This window comes from Silurus meridionalis, chromosome 1 (assembly GCF_014805685.1).
Source record: "Silurus meridionalis isolate SWU-2019-XX chromosome 1, ASM1480568v1, whole genome shotgun sequence".
Taxonomy (NCBI): Eukaryota; Metazoa; Chordata; class Actinopteri; order Siluriformes; family Siluridae; genus Silurus; species Silurus meridionalis.
The window spans coordinates 25,505,780-25,523,291 of NC_060884.1; the positions used below are offsets into that span (position 1 = coordinate 25,505,780).

The following is a 17,512-nucleotide window of genomic DNA, read 5'->3' on the forward strand; positions in this document are numbered from 1 at the left end:
AACTCCCAGCATACTGAGTAATTAGTTTCTCCTCACCGCCCCACACCACTCCACAAGCAACTTTGAGATGCTTAAGCAATTATGATTATTCAATAATTTTTTTTTTTTTAAAAAAAGGTCAATTTAAAATGGTTTGTCATATGACCACTTTTAACTCAGATGAGACACTGAAGTGAAGTGGACTTAAAGTGAAGAATAAATGCATACTTCTTGAGGCGAAATTCTGTGTGGTTCTACGTTTTTTAAACAAGCCATCACTGCACTGTAAAAAAAAGCAATTTTACAGTAGTAAAGTCCTAAATGACGTACTATACACTCTGGAAATAAACTATGCAATTTTAAAAGGGTAGTATGGCCTCAAATCTAAATTCCTTCCTTTTGCTCCTGAAATCAATGTTACCTTTTATGGACCTCATCCATTAAAGGCATTAATGTCTTCGTCGGTGGATTATGCTTACACGAGCCAAGCTTATGTACCATATAGCCCTCCCCTCTTCCACTACAAAGCTGTGAGCATTTAGTGCATTAAATGCTCAACATTCCACACTTGATTATTTGTTTTTGGTTAAATAGGCTAATCACTCAGGTACTTGGAATATTTAGTGTAAATGCAATACTCACAGTATTTACTTTGCATAAGTATATGTTTTGAGATGCAACCTGGTATTTATGGCCAAAGCATACTGTAGTACTGTAAGATGTACAGTAAACTATAAAATACAAGATAGTTGTGTGTTTAAATCCCAGCACTGCTAATCTGGCATGGCCTTAAGTCCTTAAGCGAAAGCCTTAAAGTTTTTTTCCCAAATCGTCACCAAAATTTTTTATATTATAAAAAAAATATATATCTTCACGGTACCTGTTTCACTTACACAGTTTGACCTTGTTGGTGGTAAATTGCTGTCAGACACAGTACATTTATTATATTTAATATTGTAAATAAAAAATGAAAATTTCTTAAAATACACTGAGATTGAGATCTATCAGTTGAAACCAGCTGCTCTACATACTTTCAGTTGTTTAATGGGAGCATATTCGCTTATGTATATTAAGATCTTATTTTTAGAAAGAAAAAGAGCTTTTTTACTTGTCACATGTACATTAAAGCACAGTGAAATTCTTTCTTCGCATATCCCTGTTATGTTAGGAACCGGGGTCAGACCACAGGGTCAGCCATGGAGCACTAAGGATGAACGGCCTTGCTCAGGGGCCCAGGTGTGGCAGTTCAGTGATACTGGGGCTTAAACACTGATCTCCAGTAACCCAAAGCCTTAACCAGTATGCTACCACATAAGATCGTTTAAGAAATTCAGTTTAAGAAATTCAGAAATTAGTGAGAAAAAAAAGATGACACAAGTTTGATATATGGATTAATAAATAATAAAGTTTTGACCATTAAAAACAAGTATTATTTATAATTGTTATAATATACGATTCAGTGCCATTTCTTCATAATACAAGCATAAGCCAGCATGCAGCCGTTCATAAACGCAGAATGTGGAAGTACCTTGAATGGGATTCACATCAGAGGCCATGGAAGGTAAACAGGAGTTGTCTGAATAAGATTTAATGCAGTGAATTTTATTTTAAGACTCCCTGCATGTTTGTGTATATTAATTCTGCATAATGCCTACCAACCTAGGAAGCGAACCACACCAAATATTAAGCCCTGAGGGATGTCTGAATAAAAAAAAAAAATTAAAAAAAAGAACTAAAACTAAAAAAGATCTCATTAGTGCAAGAAGAAAGGGGATTACAATGAGGAGCATGGATAGCTTGTTGGATGTTTTTCTTTCCCATTTAATAGGACAAAACTGCAGAAATGTTATTATTATATTCACGCTCATGTCTATGTGGGACACAACTGAGCTCCTGTATGTAGGACAAAGCAGTCCGAGCTATGAGATCACACACTGAGCAATAAGCAAAACTGTTATCTTCGAGCCTGCATGTGGTGACTTATTAACTAAGCGTCCGAGGTGTGTTTGAAGACAAATATTCTTTGCATGTCCTTTTTCTCAACGGGACTCAAAGACAGCCGGTACATGCATATACACAACATTTAACACGTTATCACCAATCAGGATAAACAACCCCAACTATTTGATCGTTTTACTTTTACATACTGCAAATAGAAAGAAATAGAATGCTGCTATAAACTTTCTTTCGGCTTCTCCCAATAGGGATCCGCATGTTTGATTTGGCACGTTTTTACGTTGGATGCTCTTCCTAACACAACCTTCCCCATTTTTCCGGGCTTGGGACCGGCACTAAGAATGCACTGGCTTGTGTAACCCTAATGGTTGGGGTTGGTTCTCTGACTGGGGATCGAACCCGGGCCGCAGCGGTGAGAGCGCCGCATTCTAACCACTAGACCACCAGGGATAAATGAACAAAAATACATCTATAAAAAAAATCTTCAAGTGACCTAAAAAACTGTTCACGCAAGCATATAGTAACTTTTAAGACTGTATATTCTTAGTTTTTGTCCTCTTTAATTTAGATCAGATGATTTTATTAGACTTTTAATCCAAATATTGGGATGGTTGTCGCATTGCACTGATTTTGCTTTTTACCCGTTTTTGGTTGTAATTGGGGTGTAAATATTGTTCTTTAACGTGCTGAAATACTGCCGGGCCAAGATCAAACCAGATTTCAGGCTGAAACATTTTGGTACATTAGAGAAGTCATAATGCCATTAATCTTCTTAATAGTCCCTGAACCACAAAAGAGATCACCGATCTGACGCCATAATTTACTGACGGGTATGAAGTGCTTTTTAACGCATGCAGTCTGCTTTTGTCACAATTTGGTCTCAGCTGACCACAGCACTCAAAACCAATATCCCCACGATGCAGACGCTGCATTTTGTGCAATGCTTGCAGGAAGAGTTTATTTTCTTGCAACAGTTGCAAAGATTTTATTGTTGGGAAAGAAGTGTTTAACAGTTATTTTTGAAAAAAATGTATAGCTGCCTTCTTTGCACTGTTTTGCACTTTTTTCAAACCCTTTTACTATTGTCCTCTTTTTATACCCATTGTTTGCTTTGTGTAGAAGGACAAAGGGATTTTACAAGTTCAAAACGTGAGCAAATTCATATTTATACTTCAAGGAAACAGGACATGGCTAATGTACAGGATTCCTAAGCTGAGAGCAAATGAAAAAAACAAGATGAGTGTTTTAAGGAATGACTTTTTATCCTGTAACTGGTTGAAGGCCATGAGCAAGCTGTGTTTTACACCTTTGTTAGCTCATGGACTCAGTGCATCTCTCCTGGTCAGTAGAGCAGTAAAGATCATAAAGGTGGAAGAATTGCTGGAGGTTAGATGAAGGGGAATGAAAGCTGCAGAGGGAGTGAGGTCGATCGTGGTTGCTGATTAACTAGAGAGATGGGATTGGAGAAGAAAGCCTTTAGGCTCCTGCTGCTTTTGGTCAAAATCTATTTAATGTGTTTGCCAGAGGAGCATCAAGAACAGTTCGTATTCTAGATGTGACAGTTTCTATACCCGGCATAATGGATTTACAGAGATCTATCAAGAACAGTATCTGAGGGGTCACACCTGGATAACCTGCAGATGTTTGCTCATGGACTTGAGAGACAAAACTGACAATAACAGCAGACTTTTAATGGATACCATGTAGTACTGAGCCAGGGGATCCTGTAAAAATTATTTTTTTTTTATTAGAACTAACACACGATATATGCAATGAATAGATAATGTTAGTCATGCCGTTTTTGGAAAATTACATGGTTAAAAGCAAAGCATTGTTGCCAAGCCTGAGGTGGGTTATGTCCTTTACACCAATTTTTTCTGTTTTATTTATGAAAAACAAATATCCATTTACTGTTATAAACATCTGTTATATAAGTTAGTTCTATCTCATCCCTCAACAACGTCACTATTTCTTCCCTCTTGACCAAAAAGGTAGCTTGCAACATTACCAAGAAAAAGAATTCTCAACCCCAACATTATAGCAGTGTATTTATATAAACCCCATAGCTGTAACTACGTTCAGAGCTGATATATTCAGAAAATTAACATACCGATTAATTAGAACCCAGAACAGCATTATAACCCAGGCTGATGTTGCAACTTGTTATTGTCATCATTGTGGAATCACCAGAAAGAACTGAGGAGAGGCTTGTTTATAAAAGTCCAGTAGCATTTCAGCAGTTTCTGTGGTGTAGTGCTTCAATGTGCTACAGTGCACCACGACAGATGTTCCATTTCCCTTCTGTACTTACGCTTATCATATCAAACGATTATACTTACACTTATTTAGTTGCCAGATGCTTTTATCTTGAGTGGCTTACAAGTGAGGCAGAACACAATCACATCTGTGAATGTAGTTTACAGGAACTGACAGCAATACATTTCCAGATTTAAGTATGGCGATTTATTCAGAATTAAGGATGTTACCGCCATTATGCTTACCTGATTTCCTAAATGCCAGATCTTCAGGCACTATTAGAGGTTGAGAGAAAATGGGCAGAGCGGGTGAAGTTGGGAAATTTGTTCTTACATTGAACTAATGAATCTAATTTAAGACATATTTAGTACTTACAATTATTCTATGATAAATGTATTGATATTTTATTCACATTTTCAGATAATGTACAGTCATTGGTACACTGGTTAGTAGGAAAATGATGGAAAATGAACAGTTCATGATACTTAGTGTACAGGTTGTCAGAAAGGTATACATTTGTGGGCACAGTGAAAGGAGATCAATGGTGAACAACATGCACATGAAAGGTAACATGCTTGGTTTTATTATGCAGACCTGGCAACCCTAGTTGTTAGGTTCTTGAGGAAGCCAAAAGTCACCTTTGTCATACAGGGAGATGCCAAATAAAAATTATAAGGTTGTTTGAATTGAAACTGTCCAATGCTGATGATGTCCAATAACGATTCTGGCTTATGTACCGTAATTTCCGGACTATAAAGCGTACCCATGTATAAGCCGCACCCACTGAATTTGACAAAGTTTTTTATTTTGAACATAAATAAGCCGTCTACACTGAAACTAATGAACTTTACACAGGCTTTAACGAAAGACAGTGTCTGTTACACGGTGTAATGGGTGAAATATGTTGTGGCTCCTTTAAGAGCAGAGCGGCATTTTGGGAATAGCCTGCCGTAGCATTTTTCCGCTATTACTGCATGTGTCCAAGAATATGTCCTTATTATTTTCTGATGCTCATTTCTAAGTTTCTTTGACTAACCCGTAACACTGTTGCCAAGAATAATAAAAAAACACGAGTTTTTGCTTATATGATTTCTGTTGCAACTGAAGTTAGTGAGCTCTCCCATGACCCTGACTCAACACGATACAATGGCGTGTATCTAAACAGTAGCCTACCAAGAAAGTCATTGTTCACTGTTTTCCTCCTTCCTTTCACAACTATTTTTCTCTGGAGTTTTTCTTTTGGCATCATCGTGCGTTTAAAAAAAACTTTTTTTCTCCCCATGCCGTGCAGCTCAGAACACAGGTGAGGTGCGTTTTTTTCGTTTCCGTTCGGAAATTTAATTGGTCTAATGTTTTGGTGCTCAGTTTTTTGGCTTGAAGTTTGTGAAACCGGGAAAAACCCAGGAAAAATTCAATAAATAAGCCGCTTCATTGTTTAAGCCACGGGGTTCAAAACGTTGGAAAAAAGTAGCGGCTTATAGTCCGAAAAATACGGTACATTAATGTCAGAGTTTAATTGAAAATCCAATAATAAACACAGAAAATTTGATGCTTGTTTAAAACAACTAGTTTTAAAATCAGATGACTTTAAGCAGTCAAAGATGATGTTACAGTGTGTCACTGTTAAACATGTAGAAGTCGTGGTTTGGTTCAGCTGATTCCTGAAACAGCTGTAAAGAATGGAGAAGTTGAATCACTGAGGGCAAAAAAATACAAATAAGCCCCTACAATAATACAAACAGCCCCTTGTGGTGTAGTTCTTCAATAGAGCACATTAAGACCACTGACTAGAGCCAGATCAGGGTAATTGCTGTAATTTGCCTTTTGGCGAAACAAATAGGTTCTTATGCAATGAAACTATCTTAAAACCAAGACTTTGTAGTTGATAGTAACTTTTAGTCTGTATGGAAAAATCTTTCAATGTTATAAAGCAAGACAAGTTTGTTTGTCCAAGTTTATTGAGATTTACCAACAAAGCACTCAAATTAAAAAGGTTATCTAATTACAAAAGCATGATTACACTGTTAAAAAATTGTTTTGCGTTTCCAAAGCTTTCTGAAAGAGGTATTACTTAGGTAGAGGAGACATATGGGTGAGAGGGGAGATAATAATAATAATAATAATAATAATAATAATAATAATAATAATAATAAGCATTTGGTTTCTAAGCGATCTTCATAGTCCACCATGATCAAAGTACCATTAAGGTTTTCAAAGCTTTACGTTTAAGATTGTCTAAACTGTTGGGCAATACACTATTAGTAGGAATGCATCTTTCTTTCCGGAAAGGTCTGTGCAGTATTAAAATGCTTTTGTGCTTGTTAGCTTATCCTCCAATAAAAACGTCCTGCTCAGTTAGATCAAGGCAGTCTTGAAGAATCTCTGCTGCAGCACTTGACAGATTCCACAGAAAAAGGCTTCTGCGGAGTTTACATTCTGTTCGGATCTGGGCCTTTAACTGAATGGCACAGTGTGTCTCGTTAATGTCATAATAACAACATCCCAAACATTTTCCACCAGCAGTACAACCTTAATTACTGGATGCCGTTTTCTATCTTTGCAGGATTTCAACAGCCTACGATAAGAATAATAGCTGGTGTGTTTGTGGTGGGGTGTTTTTTCCTCTCTAGCAGAATCCCTAAGAGAGTAGAACATTTTGATGTTTATCTTCATAACTAAAAGTTTTCCGGTTATTAGAACAGAACTTTTCAGTAAAATAAACATCTTAAAATTATATTTTATTGTCTTGCTGCCAAAGTCCACATTTCTCGGATTTTGAGTTGAAGGTGTGGTAGTTTTTGTAAAATCTAATTAATACTTTAGAAAGGAAAGAAGAAAACAAATGACATCGACCACCAGCATCGAACTAATCAACACACTTATACCCACTCTTTATGTTATGTTTGCTGTGAATTCACATTGCTGAAGCCTAAACACTATACACACAATGTGCATATAGGGGAATAGTTTTAAAGACATCATTTGACGTGTATTTGTTTTCAATTTGAGTTGCAAAACAGGCTACCTCAAACCACAACCTCAATCCGCAGTTCTGGTAGTTTTAATTAACCGTCAACAGCAATTTCATGTAAGAGACTTGTAATAATGAAAGGTTAACCCCAAGGACTTCACTGCAACTGCACTATGAATTTTCAAAACTAGTCTCTGGTTTCTAATTAGTGTAATTCATTTCTGCAGTGCCCATTGGGTGGGAAATTAAACTGTGACCCTGAGTTTAGAGTGTGTAGTATTAAGTGCTTTATGATTGAACTACAGACACTATTTAAATCAGACCTCACTAATGCCTTTCATTCTCAAACTATTTCTTGCCATTACAATAGACATGATATGTTTTTTTTTTTTTTTTGTAGAAAAGCTGTAGCCTTTTGTACAAAAAGCCGACTCCTTGTTGGGAGCTGATAAAACTGTCTAATGTTCCTAGGCTTGTACAGACATTAAGTCCCCATCACGATACAAATGAAATGTCCCCTAAAAAAAATACAACTACACCACAGAAATGAAACCAAACTTTTTTTTTTTAAATAAAAGCTGTGAATAAACACAAAAAGAAACAAGTCTGCCTGCCAAATGTTCCAACGAAGGTCTGGATGAGCACTGAGGGACTATTTCGAGTGTTTTGTGTTTGCATTCACAAAGCCTTTATAAGCAGAGGTTCACTCTCTCTGTTTGTTCTGTCTCTGTGTGCAATGCTGAACTTGCACACAGCACACAGCGGCATAACTTGAAGTCATGTCAGATGCATGTAAAGATTTGCCATGATAAGTTCGTACAGCATGTGTGCATGTGCTCCTTTTCTTTACCGATGTATGTGTGTATACATATTTATATCTTAGTGGGGTCTTAATATCAGTACACAGACTGGAAATTCAGGTAGTTTTAACATTCTGGGAACATTCAAATACAGATTTTAGTAAAAGCTAAAGATTTACATGTTTGTGTGTGAAAGAGAAAGAGACAGAGTGAGAGACAGAAAAAAAGAAAATGTATATACAATGATAAGAATGTCAGATAGTTTGACATTGTGGGGACATTTTTGTTTAGTTCCCATGAGAAAACAGTTTCTTTTTTTTGCTGTAAAACCAAAGCTAAGATTGGGCTATACTTCTGATTTGTGTGTGTCTGTGTCTGTGTCTGTGTGTGTGTGTGTGTGTGTGTGTGTGTGTGTGTGTGCGTGTGTGCGTGTGTGCGTGTCTAAGCACTACAGGGAGTGCAGAATTATTAGGCAAATGAGTATTTTGACCACATCATCCTCGTTATGCATGTTGTCTTACTCCAAGCTGTATAGGCTGGAAAGCCTACTACCAATTAAGCATATTAGGTGATGTGCATCTCTGTAATGAGAAGGGGTGTGGTCTAATGACATCAACACCCTATATCAGGTGTGCATAATTATTAGGCAACTTCCTTTCCTTTGGCAAAATGGGTCAAAAGAAGGACTTGACAGGCTCAGAAAAGTCAAAAATAGTGAGATATATTGCAGAGGGATGCAGCAGTCTTAAAATAGCCAAGCTTCTGAAGCGTGATCATCGAACAATCAAGCGTTTCATTCAAAATAGTCGACAGGGTCGCAAGAAGCGTGGAAAAACCAAGGCGCAAAATAACTGCCCGTGAACTGAGAAAAGTCAAGCGTGCAGCTGCCAAGATGCCACTTGCCACCAGTTTGGCCATATTTCAGAGCTGCAACATCACTGAGTGCCCAAAAGCACAAGGTGTGCAATACTCAGAGACATGGCCAAGGTAAGAAAGGCAGAAAGTCGACCACCACTGAACAAGACACACAAGCTGAAACGTCAAGACTGGGCCAAGAAATATCTCAAGACTGATTTTTCTAAGGTTTTATGGACTGATGAAATGAGAGTGAGTCTTGATGGGCCAGATGGATGGGCCCGTGGCTGGATTGGTAAAGGGCAGAGAGCTCCAGTCCGACTCAGACGCCAGCAAGGTGGAGGTGGAGTACTGGTTTGGGCTGGTATCATCAAAGATGAGCTTGTGGGGCCTTTTCGGGTTGAGGATGGAGTCAAGCTGAACTCCCAGTCCTACTGCCAGTTTCTGGAAGACACCTTCTTCAAGCAGTGGTACAGGAAGAAGTCTGCATCCTTCAAGAAAAACATGATTTTCATGCAGGACAATGCTCCATCACACACGTCCAAGTACTCCACAGCGTGGCTGGCAAGAAAGGGTATAAAAGAAGAAAATCTAATGATATGGCCTCCTTGTTCACCTGATCTGAACCCCATTGAGAACCTGTGGTCCATCATCAAATGTGCGATTTACAAGGAGGAAAACAGTACACCTCTCTGAACAGTGTCTGGGAGGCTGTGGTTGCTGCTGCAATGTTGATGGTGAACAGATCAAAACACTGACAGAATCCATGGATGGCAGGCTTTTGAGTGTCCTTGCAAAGAAAGGTGGCTATATTGGTCACTGATTTGTTTTTGTTTGGTTTTGAATGTCAGACATGTATATTTGTGAATGTTGAGATGTTATATTGGTTTCACTGGTAAAAATAAATAATTGAAATGGGTATGAATTTGTTTTTTGTTAAGTTGCCTAATAATTATGCACAGTAATAGTCACCTGCACACACAGATATCCCCCTAAAATAGCTAAAACTAAAAACTACTTCCAAAAATATTCAGCTTTGATATTAATGAGTTTTTTGTGTTCATTGAGAACATGGTTGTTGTTCAAATTAAATCCTCAAATAAAATTAATCCTCAAAAATACAACTTGCCTAATAATTCTGCACTCCCTGTATATGTGAAACATTAAACATTAACTGTCTTCGTCTGGCTGACTAAGCAAAGGGACAAGTACTCAGCTCATCTTGAACACGGAATGGCTGACTGTAGCACTGCAGCATTAGCGAATCCCCCAACCCCTTCACACAGACATACTCATATACCTCCCCACACCCTCACCCTCAACAATGTTTAGTAATGACAAGCTTTTTGTACTGAACATAAGAAGTCATATCAGCTAAAATGTTTTAAAGATGCTCAGCATTAGAATTATTCCTACGATTATTCCAGTACAGCGATATCCCAAGTCTAGACAGGACACTAATTATGTTCTATTTACTAGAATTTTTGCCAGCCAAACCTACAAAAATAACCTTCAATTGCAATTTCTCTTCCAGCCCACACACAGCCAGAGTCATCTCTGTAGCTGAGGACAGGCTGAGAGCAGAATATAAACCGACAGACTGAAATAGATTGAACAGCATCCTCTGATCGTGAATTCTATTTTAAATACTAGGTATCACTAAGTTCACGTACGGTAAACGTCACAAAAAAAAGCCTTCTTGCTTTCACAAATTACAACGCAGCATGTAGAATATGTGCCAGTTAGGGAAACCATTACAGGGTATACAATAAGACATGGAACAATAGCAGGATATAAAAAAACAAAAACATAGACTCAAACTATTGTGAGAGACCACAAGGCTGCTGCCAGCTGCCCAATTTGAGCTGGTGTCAAGATCGGACTGAGTCATTATTCTGCATTTCTAGAGAAACTAAGGGGAAAAAATGACATGTAATGCAATGACCATGGACATAGTGACCTTGGGGAAATGTCCTATATCCTATTCAGACCTGTGTTCACTAGCTATGTGTCACATCACCAGCTTACTATCAAAAAACAAAACCCAATTTTTCTTTATTCCTCTCACACAGCAAGCCAAATCCAGTGAATTATTTAATCTACCTTATTATACTTCCCCTACTTACACTCTGAAAGCTGAAGTAAAACACACACACACACATATATATATATATATATATATATATACACACAGTGCTGAGCATATCGTCTGGCCCTTACACACTGCAGTTACGTCAAAACCACAAGCTGGTTCGGCAGTTTAACACAAATTACGACACAAAGATGCGCCGCTGTACACGAGAAAATCTTTTTGAAAAGCAAGCAGTTTATATGCTGTAATTGCTGACTCGTCTTGCATTACACAGCACACACATTCTCCAAAGATGGAACAAAGACAGCTCTAGTGTCAGATTGCCAAAAGTGGCCTCCCAGACATCAGTTCAGTACCACTTCCAAAAATCCACTCTTTCTACACTCGACTTACCAAGTGTGTGCGACGGTGAAGCGTCGTCGGTGGCGGCCACCCTTGTTGACCATGAGTCGGCGAAAGAGGCGAGGGGAGCTGCGCGGGGACACTTTTGGAGACGTGACGAGTCTCGGAGGCTCCAGTTCCAGGCGCATGTGCTCCTTAAAGGTGCGGATGCAGGGCTCTGGGTCTGGGGCGCTCAGCTCGTTTGATGACATGTTGATGGATGTGGCTGGCACGATTGCTCTTCAGGGTCTCGGTGTCTGTCCTCACTGATTCGAAGTCTTTCACTGCTAAAATAAAGCCATGCAGGCTGATTTTCAATCTAGTGAACACACAGAATATGTTCCAGCAGTTTTATCAGTCTCTCTCTGTATCTCTCTCTCACACGGTTTCTGGCACTGGAGCAATCCTTTGCGTGTGCACTGAGTGCTACTGACACAGTAAGAGGAGGCTCAGTCAGCGCAGTCACACCTGCTTCCTGAGAGGGAAAAAAAACACACACTTCTCTCTCTGTACTCTATAAACACAACCTCCCTTCTCCAACCCCTTTCTACCTCCTTCTCGGTCTAATAGAAGTCATCTGACTCTTGTTAGATGTCGCTATTTTAACTCTTCTACACTTCACTCATGCTGTTCGGTCTTTCATTTCCCCTCCTTCTAGATCTCCCTGGTTTCTCTCACTTTCCAAAAAGTACACACACGTCTCTCTTACTCCATTCAGCTCCAGGAACCTCCACAATAAATCAGGCAGAAGAGAGCTGTGAGCATCTCTTCAGCTGTCATCACCCGCTCTGTTCCTGGCTCATGCTCCTTTAGACGCATTCGCACTCCCTTGCAGCACAAAAAAAAATTGCTCAGCACACAGAGGAGATAAAAATCACCAGAGAAAGCACTCGGAAGGCACACCTAAGTCCGCAGCATCAGGCAGTGTCTTCATTGAGAATAAACAGCATAACTGGAGAGATGGGGAAAAAAAAATAAAAAGACACACAGATAGTGACGCTAGAAGCTCCGCCCCTAGAGCAAGACGATTGGTTGGCTGTAGCGGGTGTTTCGGTGTAGAAACTAAGCAAGGCTGCTTTATTCTGATGATGGCTTTTGGCCTTTCACAGCTCAGCGCTTCTCAGGATGGCAACGAGGAGAGGAAATTCAGAAGCAATTCAAGCCACAGGATTAGCTGTAAAGAAAAGATAAGCACCCGACGCAAGCTCTAAATTGTTCCCAGGTGATTTACGGCTTCAGGAATTTTGAATGTGCTGGCTCGATTCGGTAATTATGAATGAGGCGAAAAGCACTGCAGAAACCAGCAGTACTCGGCGCACGGCACGCTGCCATTCAGACCGAGACGATTCATTTCATCTCTAAATTAGAAGCCGGAAGGAGAAACACAGAAGCTCAACTATAGTCAGAAGTATTATTGTATTTAGGTTTTAAACAGGCATAAATTAAACATGAATGCATCATTTAATTTTTGTGCAAGACACAAATAGGACTGCATATCGACCAGGTCACTACGACATGAGCATACATATCTGAGGAAATGACACCTCTGTGAATGTCACCATGGTGCTCTAAACACACTAATTGATCTAACACTGTTCTCCGGATCCTGCTGTACTCTGGTTTTACAGCAGGATTCCAAAGACACAAGTGCACACCGTTCTGCCTTTAGCAAGAAATCAACCTGTCAGTGCCATCACCCTAATCCTCTCCATGGAGACCATGAAGAAGGAGGGAGGGGAGAGGAGAATGGGAGATAAAGACAATGAAAAACAAAGTGTACAAGAGATGACTGAAGAACCAACATCACGATTTCACAAATTCCAAATAAACAATTAGTCATAATCATCTGAATTGTGAGGCAAAAGCCAATTTTGAGGCAATAGTTGATCTTTCGTTATACAACAGGAACACTGTATAACACTGCATAACATGAGAAACCTGATGAAATCTGATTGTCAGGAAATCTAGTAATGTGAATCAGAAGATGCGTCCCAAAATATGTAATATACTAATGTGAAATAACTGGATTTACATTGGCACTACATTGACATGAAGGAAAATTCTACAAATAATAATCAAAGAAATGAGGCTCTATTTATAAATCCTATATTTGTTGAGGTTAACTTTTTAATTGTAATATATAATTTTAGATTTTTGGCTTAAATCACATATCCATTAAGGATAAACTGAAGGTGAATCAATCTAGAGCGTACTCTAGGCTTGGATTCCTCTTTGGTCTCTAGATCTTGCTAGATATCTCTTATAGGGCTCTGCTGTTCATTGTCAGTCTTTTTTATCTGACACTTAAAAACCTCTTGCTTTATTTAAAACCAATCAAATAGTTATATTCTTTTAAATAAAAGAGGAGGTTTTAGAGATCATTTTGTATATCACTTTGCCTGTAGAGCATGAATAAACAATATGCAAAAACAATTTTCAATAGTGGATACTATGGCAGAAATTGCAACGTTAATCCTGCTTGTCAAATAGTGCATGGACCCCAATGAGCGCTGTTGAGATAATTGTATTGTATTTAATTTTTTTTTAATTCTGTTGTTTGCACTTTACTTAAGCTTCTATATTATAATTTTTTTCAACACCATTGCTGAAACGTGTAAAATTAGGTTTATTGTTTGGGTGGCTTGTATAAGGAAGTTTTGTCAAAATTCGAAATTCATGTTCATGTTCAAACTTGTTTTAACCCTAACCCTAACCCTGCTTATATAACTCAAACAACACAACTAAGAGTATGTGCTTATAAGCTTCCACATGAGCTTTGTGGTGCATTGCTGGAATCTGGTGGGGAATGTGTGCTATGGTTGGTGGATAACACTGCAGTCAAGTATGCCACACGTTGCAATGTTGAACCTTCACATTCAGAATTTATGCCTTCGTGACTATTCAGAAGAGCTAGCTTGGGCCATGAGAGGGAAAGTTTTAGAGAGGACCTTACATAATTGAAAGGCTGAAATAAACCTCTTTCTCTCTCACAGCAAAAAAAAAAAAAGACACGTTACTCAAAAAATCTTCCTATTCATAAACAGGTGAAATGCCAGGAAATAAAGAGCGCAGATACACTGAAAGCAAAGGGAAGAGCAAAAAGGAATGAAGGGTAATAAACAAGGTAAAAGCAGAGTAAGCACTTGTGGCATGCCACTCAATAAGCATCACAGCTGAGAAGATCATATCATATTCCGTATAGGTAAACTGAATTCATTTGTGCTTTCAGAAATGACACTATATTTACAGTGGGATTTAACACTATTGGTTTTGCTGTACACATGCACAACCTTTTAAAGTGCATACAAGCTGTTGGCTGAAACATGCAATGGTAAAGAAAACAATTATAGTCCTTTTCAGTCAGTCAAAACAATATCATATTGATAATTTACAGGAAAATTTGCTAATGTCATCTCCCTTTGCTAGTTATGAACAATTGGGGTTAAGCAGTTAAGATGATTCTATTCACCAAACAACCATCTATTATCTACCAAATTCACGATTCGGTACGTACGGCGGTCACGGTTCGGTTCAATTTTGATACAGTTGGTGGAAGAAATGCAAACGTTAAACTGCTTGTTGTTTTTTTATTAACGCGGTTTATTATGAACATTTTATGATCAACATTTAAACAGTTTACATAGTTTTGCAACAATTTCAAATAAAATGCCTGCTTGTTTAAATAATATATAAAATAATCTTTATAAAAATTTAAATAGGAAAAAATCAAATGAATGAAATACACTACACTATTTTTTATTATAATGATTCAATTGAGTAATCAATTAAATTGGCACAAATTGAATTGATTAAATTAAATAGTTTACATTTGTTATATTTAACACAGATGTGTGTGTGTGTGTGTGTGTGTTTACATGTAAATATTACATTTTCTAAAAATATGTTCTACTTAACTGTTCCTTATTTCAGCAGACTTTAACAAATGTCTTTATTCCTTTTACTCTTCAGTCATACGCTCCCTCATTATGCGTAATTGTCAGGATTTTCTTCATTTAGGATAAATTCTTGAAGCTGGACATAAAACGCTAAAGAATCCCCAGCGCTAGCGTTAGCCACTAGCCACTTCCTGGTTAGCAGCTAACGCTAGCCCTATAGATGCACTCACAAAACAAATCTTATTTCTGGTACAGAGTGCGTAGCCACCATAACACTGCGCTACTCTGGTTTCTGCTTTATATTCCTTGCTGTGAATATTTTTATATTCCTTGTTGTGAATATTTTTCAGGTTTACTAATAATAATTAAATGCACTTAACACGCAAGGCGGAGACTAAACAAACTGGCGGTCTGCCACCAGGATTGCATTCGGTACAAATATGTACTGCACCGAAAGCCATGTATCGAAAAATCTTGGTACAAATACGTGTACGGTTACACCCCTATTATCCACTAATCGATTTATATATTTTAACACTTTCCTCTCAATTCATCCATCCACTTTTTAAATATCATCTCTCTATTCATTCACTATTTGTACATGCATTATTCTATATCAATTTACTCTCCATCAGTTCATCCATACACTATATACCAATCTGTATACTATACATTCCTTCTACTTGCTTATAAATATATATATATATATATATATATATATATATATATATATATATATATATATATATATATATATATATATATACAGGAGTGCAGAATTATTAGGCAAATGAGTATTTTGACCACATCATCCTCGTTATGCATGTTGTCTTACTCCAAGCTGTATAGGCTGGAAAGCCTACTACCAATTAAGCATATTAGGTGATGTGCATCTCTGTAATGAGAAGGGTGTGGTCTAATGACATCAACACCCTATATCAGGTGTGCATAATTATTAGGCAACTTCCTTTCCTTTGGCAAAATGGGTCAAAAGAAGGACTTGACAGGCTCAGAAAAGTCAAAAATAGTGAGATATATTGCAGAGGGATGCAGCAGTCTTAAAATAGCCAAGCTTCTGAGCGTGATCATCGAACAATCAAGCGTTTCATTCAAAATAGTCGACAGGGTCGCAAGAAGCGTGTGGAAAAACCAAGGCGCAAAATAACTGCCCGTGAACTGAGAAAAGTCAAGCGTGCAGCTGCCAAGATGCCACTTGCCACCAGTTTGGCCATATTTCAGAGCTGCAACATCACTGGAGTGCCCAAAAGCACAAGGTGTGCAATACTCAGAGACATGGCCAAGGTAAGAAAGGCAGAAAGTCGACCACCACTGAACAAGACACACAAGCTGAAACGTCAAGACTGGGCCAAGAAATATCTCAAGACTGATTTTTCTAAGGTTTTATGGACTGATGAAATGAGAGTGAGTCTTGATGGGCCAGATGGATGGGCCCGTGGCTGGATTGGTAAAGGGCAGAGAGCTCCAGTCCGACTCAGGCGCCAGCAAGGTGGAGGTGGAGTACTGGTTTGGGCTGGTATCATCAAAGATGAGCTTGTGGGGCCTTTTCGGGTTGAGGATGGAGTCAAGCTGAACTCCCAGTCCTACTGCCAGTTTCTGGAAGACACCTTCTTCAAGCAGTGGTACAGGAAGAAGTCTGCATCCTTCAAGAAAAACATGATTTTCATGCAGGACAATGCTCCATCACACCGTCCAAGTACTCCACAGCGTGGCTGGCAAGAAAGGGTATAAAAGAAGAAAATCTAATGATATGGCCTCCTTGTTCACCTGATCTGAACCCCATTGAGAACCTGTGGTCCATCATCAAATGTGCGATTTACAAGGAGGAAAACAGTACACCTCTCTGAACAGTGTCTGGGAGGCTGTGGTTGCTGCTGCACGCAATGTTGATGGTGAACAGATCAAAACACTGACAGAATCCATGGATGGCAGGCTTTTGAGTGTCCTTGCAAAGAAAGGTGGCTATATTGGTCACTGATTTGTTTTGTTTGGTTTTGAATGTCAGAAATGTATATTTGTGAATGTTGAGATGTTATATTGGTTTCACTGGTAAAAATAAATAATTGAAATGGGTATGAATTTGTTTTTTGTTAAGTTGCCTAATAATTATGCACAGTAATAGTCACCTGCACACACAGATATCCCCCTAAAATAGCTAAAACTAAAAACTACTTCCAAAAATATTCAGCTTTGATATTAATGAGTTTTTTGTGTTCATTGAGAACATGGTTGTTGTTCAAATTAAATCCTCAAATAAAATTAATCCTCAAAAATACAACTTGCCTAATAATTCTGCACTCCCTGTATA

The 17,512-nt window shown here is 38.3% G+C and overlaps 1 protein-coding gene across 4 annotated transcripts in view; it reads right to left on the minus strand.

Annotated features, from left to right (window-relative positions):
- pde4ba (phosphodiesterase 4B, cAMP-specific a) overlaps nucleotides 1-17,512 on the minus strand; it is a 170,777-nt gene that overhangs the window by 102,737 nt on the left and 50,528 nt on the right. Inside the window, exon 1 of one of the 4 annotated variants that reach the window (XM_046848789.1) lies at nucleotides 11,303-12,217. The exons of 2 other annotated variants lie outside the window; for them this stretch is intronic. In XM_046848789.1, coding sequence (XP_046704745.1) covers nucleotides 11,303-11,502 — 200 coding nt within the window. In that variant the 5' untranslated portion in view covers nucleotides 11,503-12,217. Of the gene's footprint in view, nucleotides 1-11,302; nucleotides 12,218-17,512 lie in introns of those variants that run through there. One more of the 4 variants, XM_046848805.1, reaches the window with a different exon arrangement.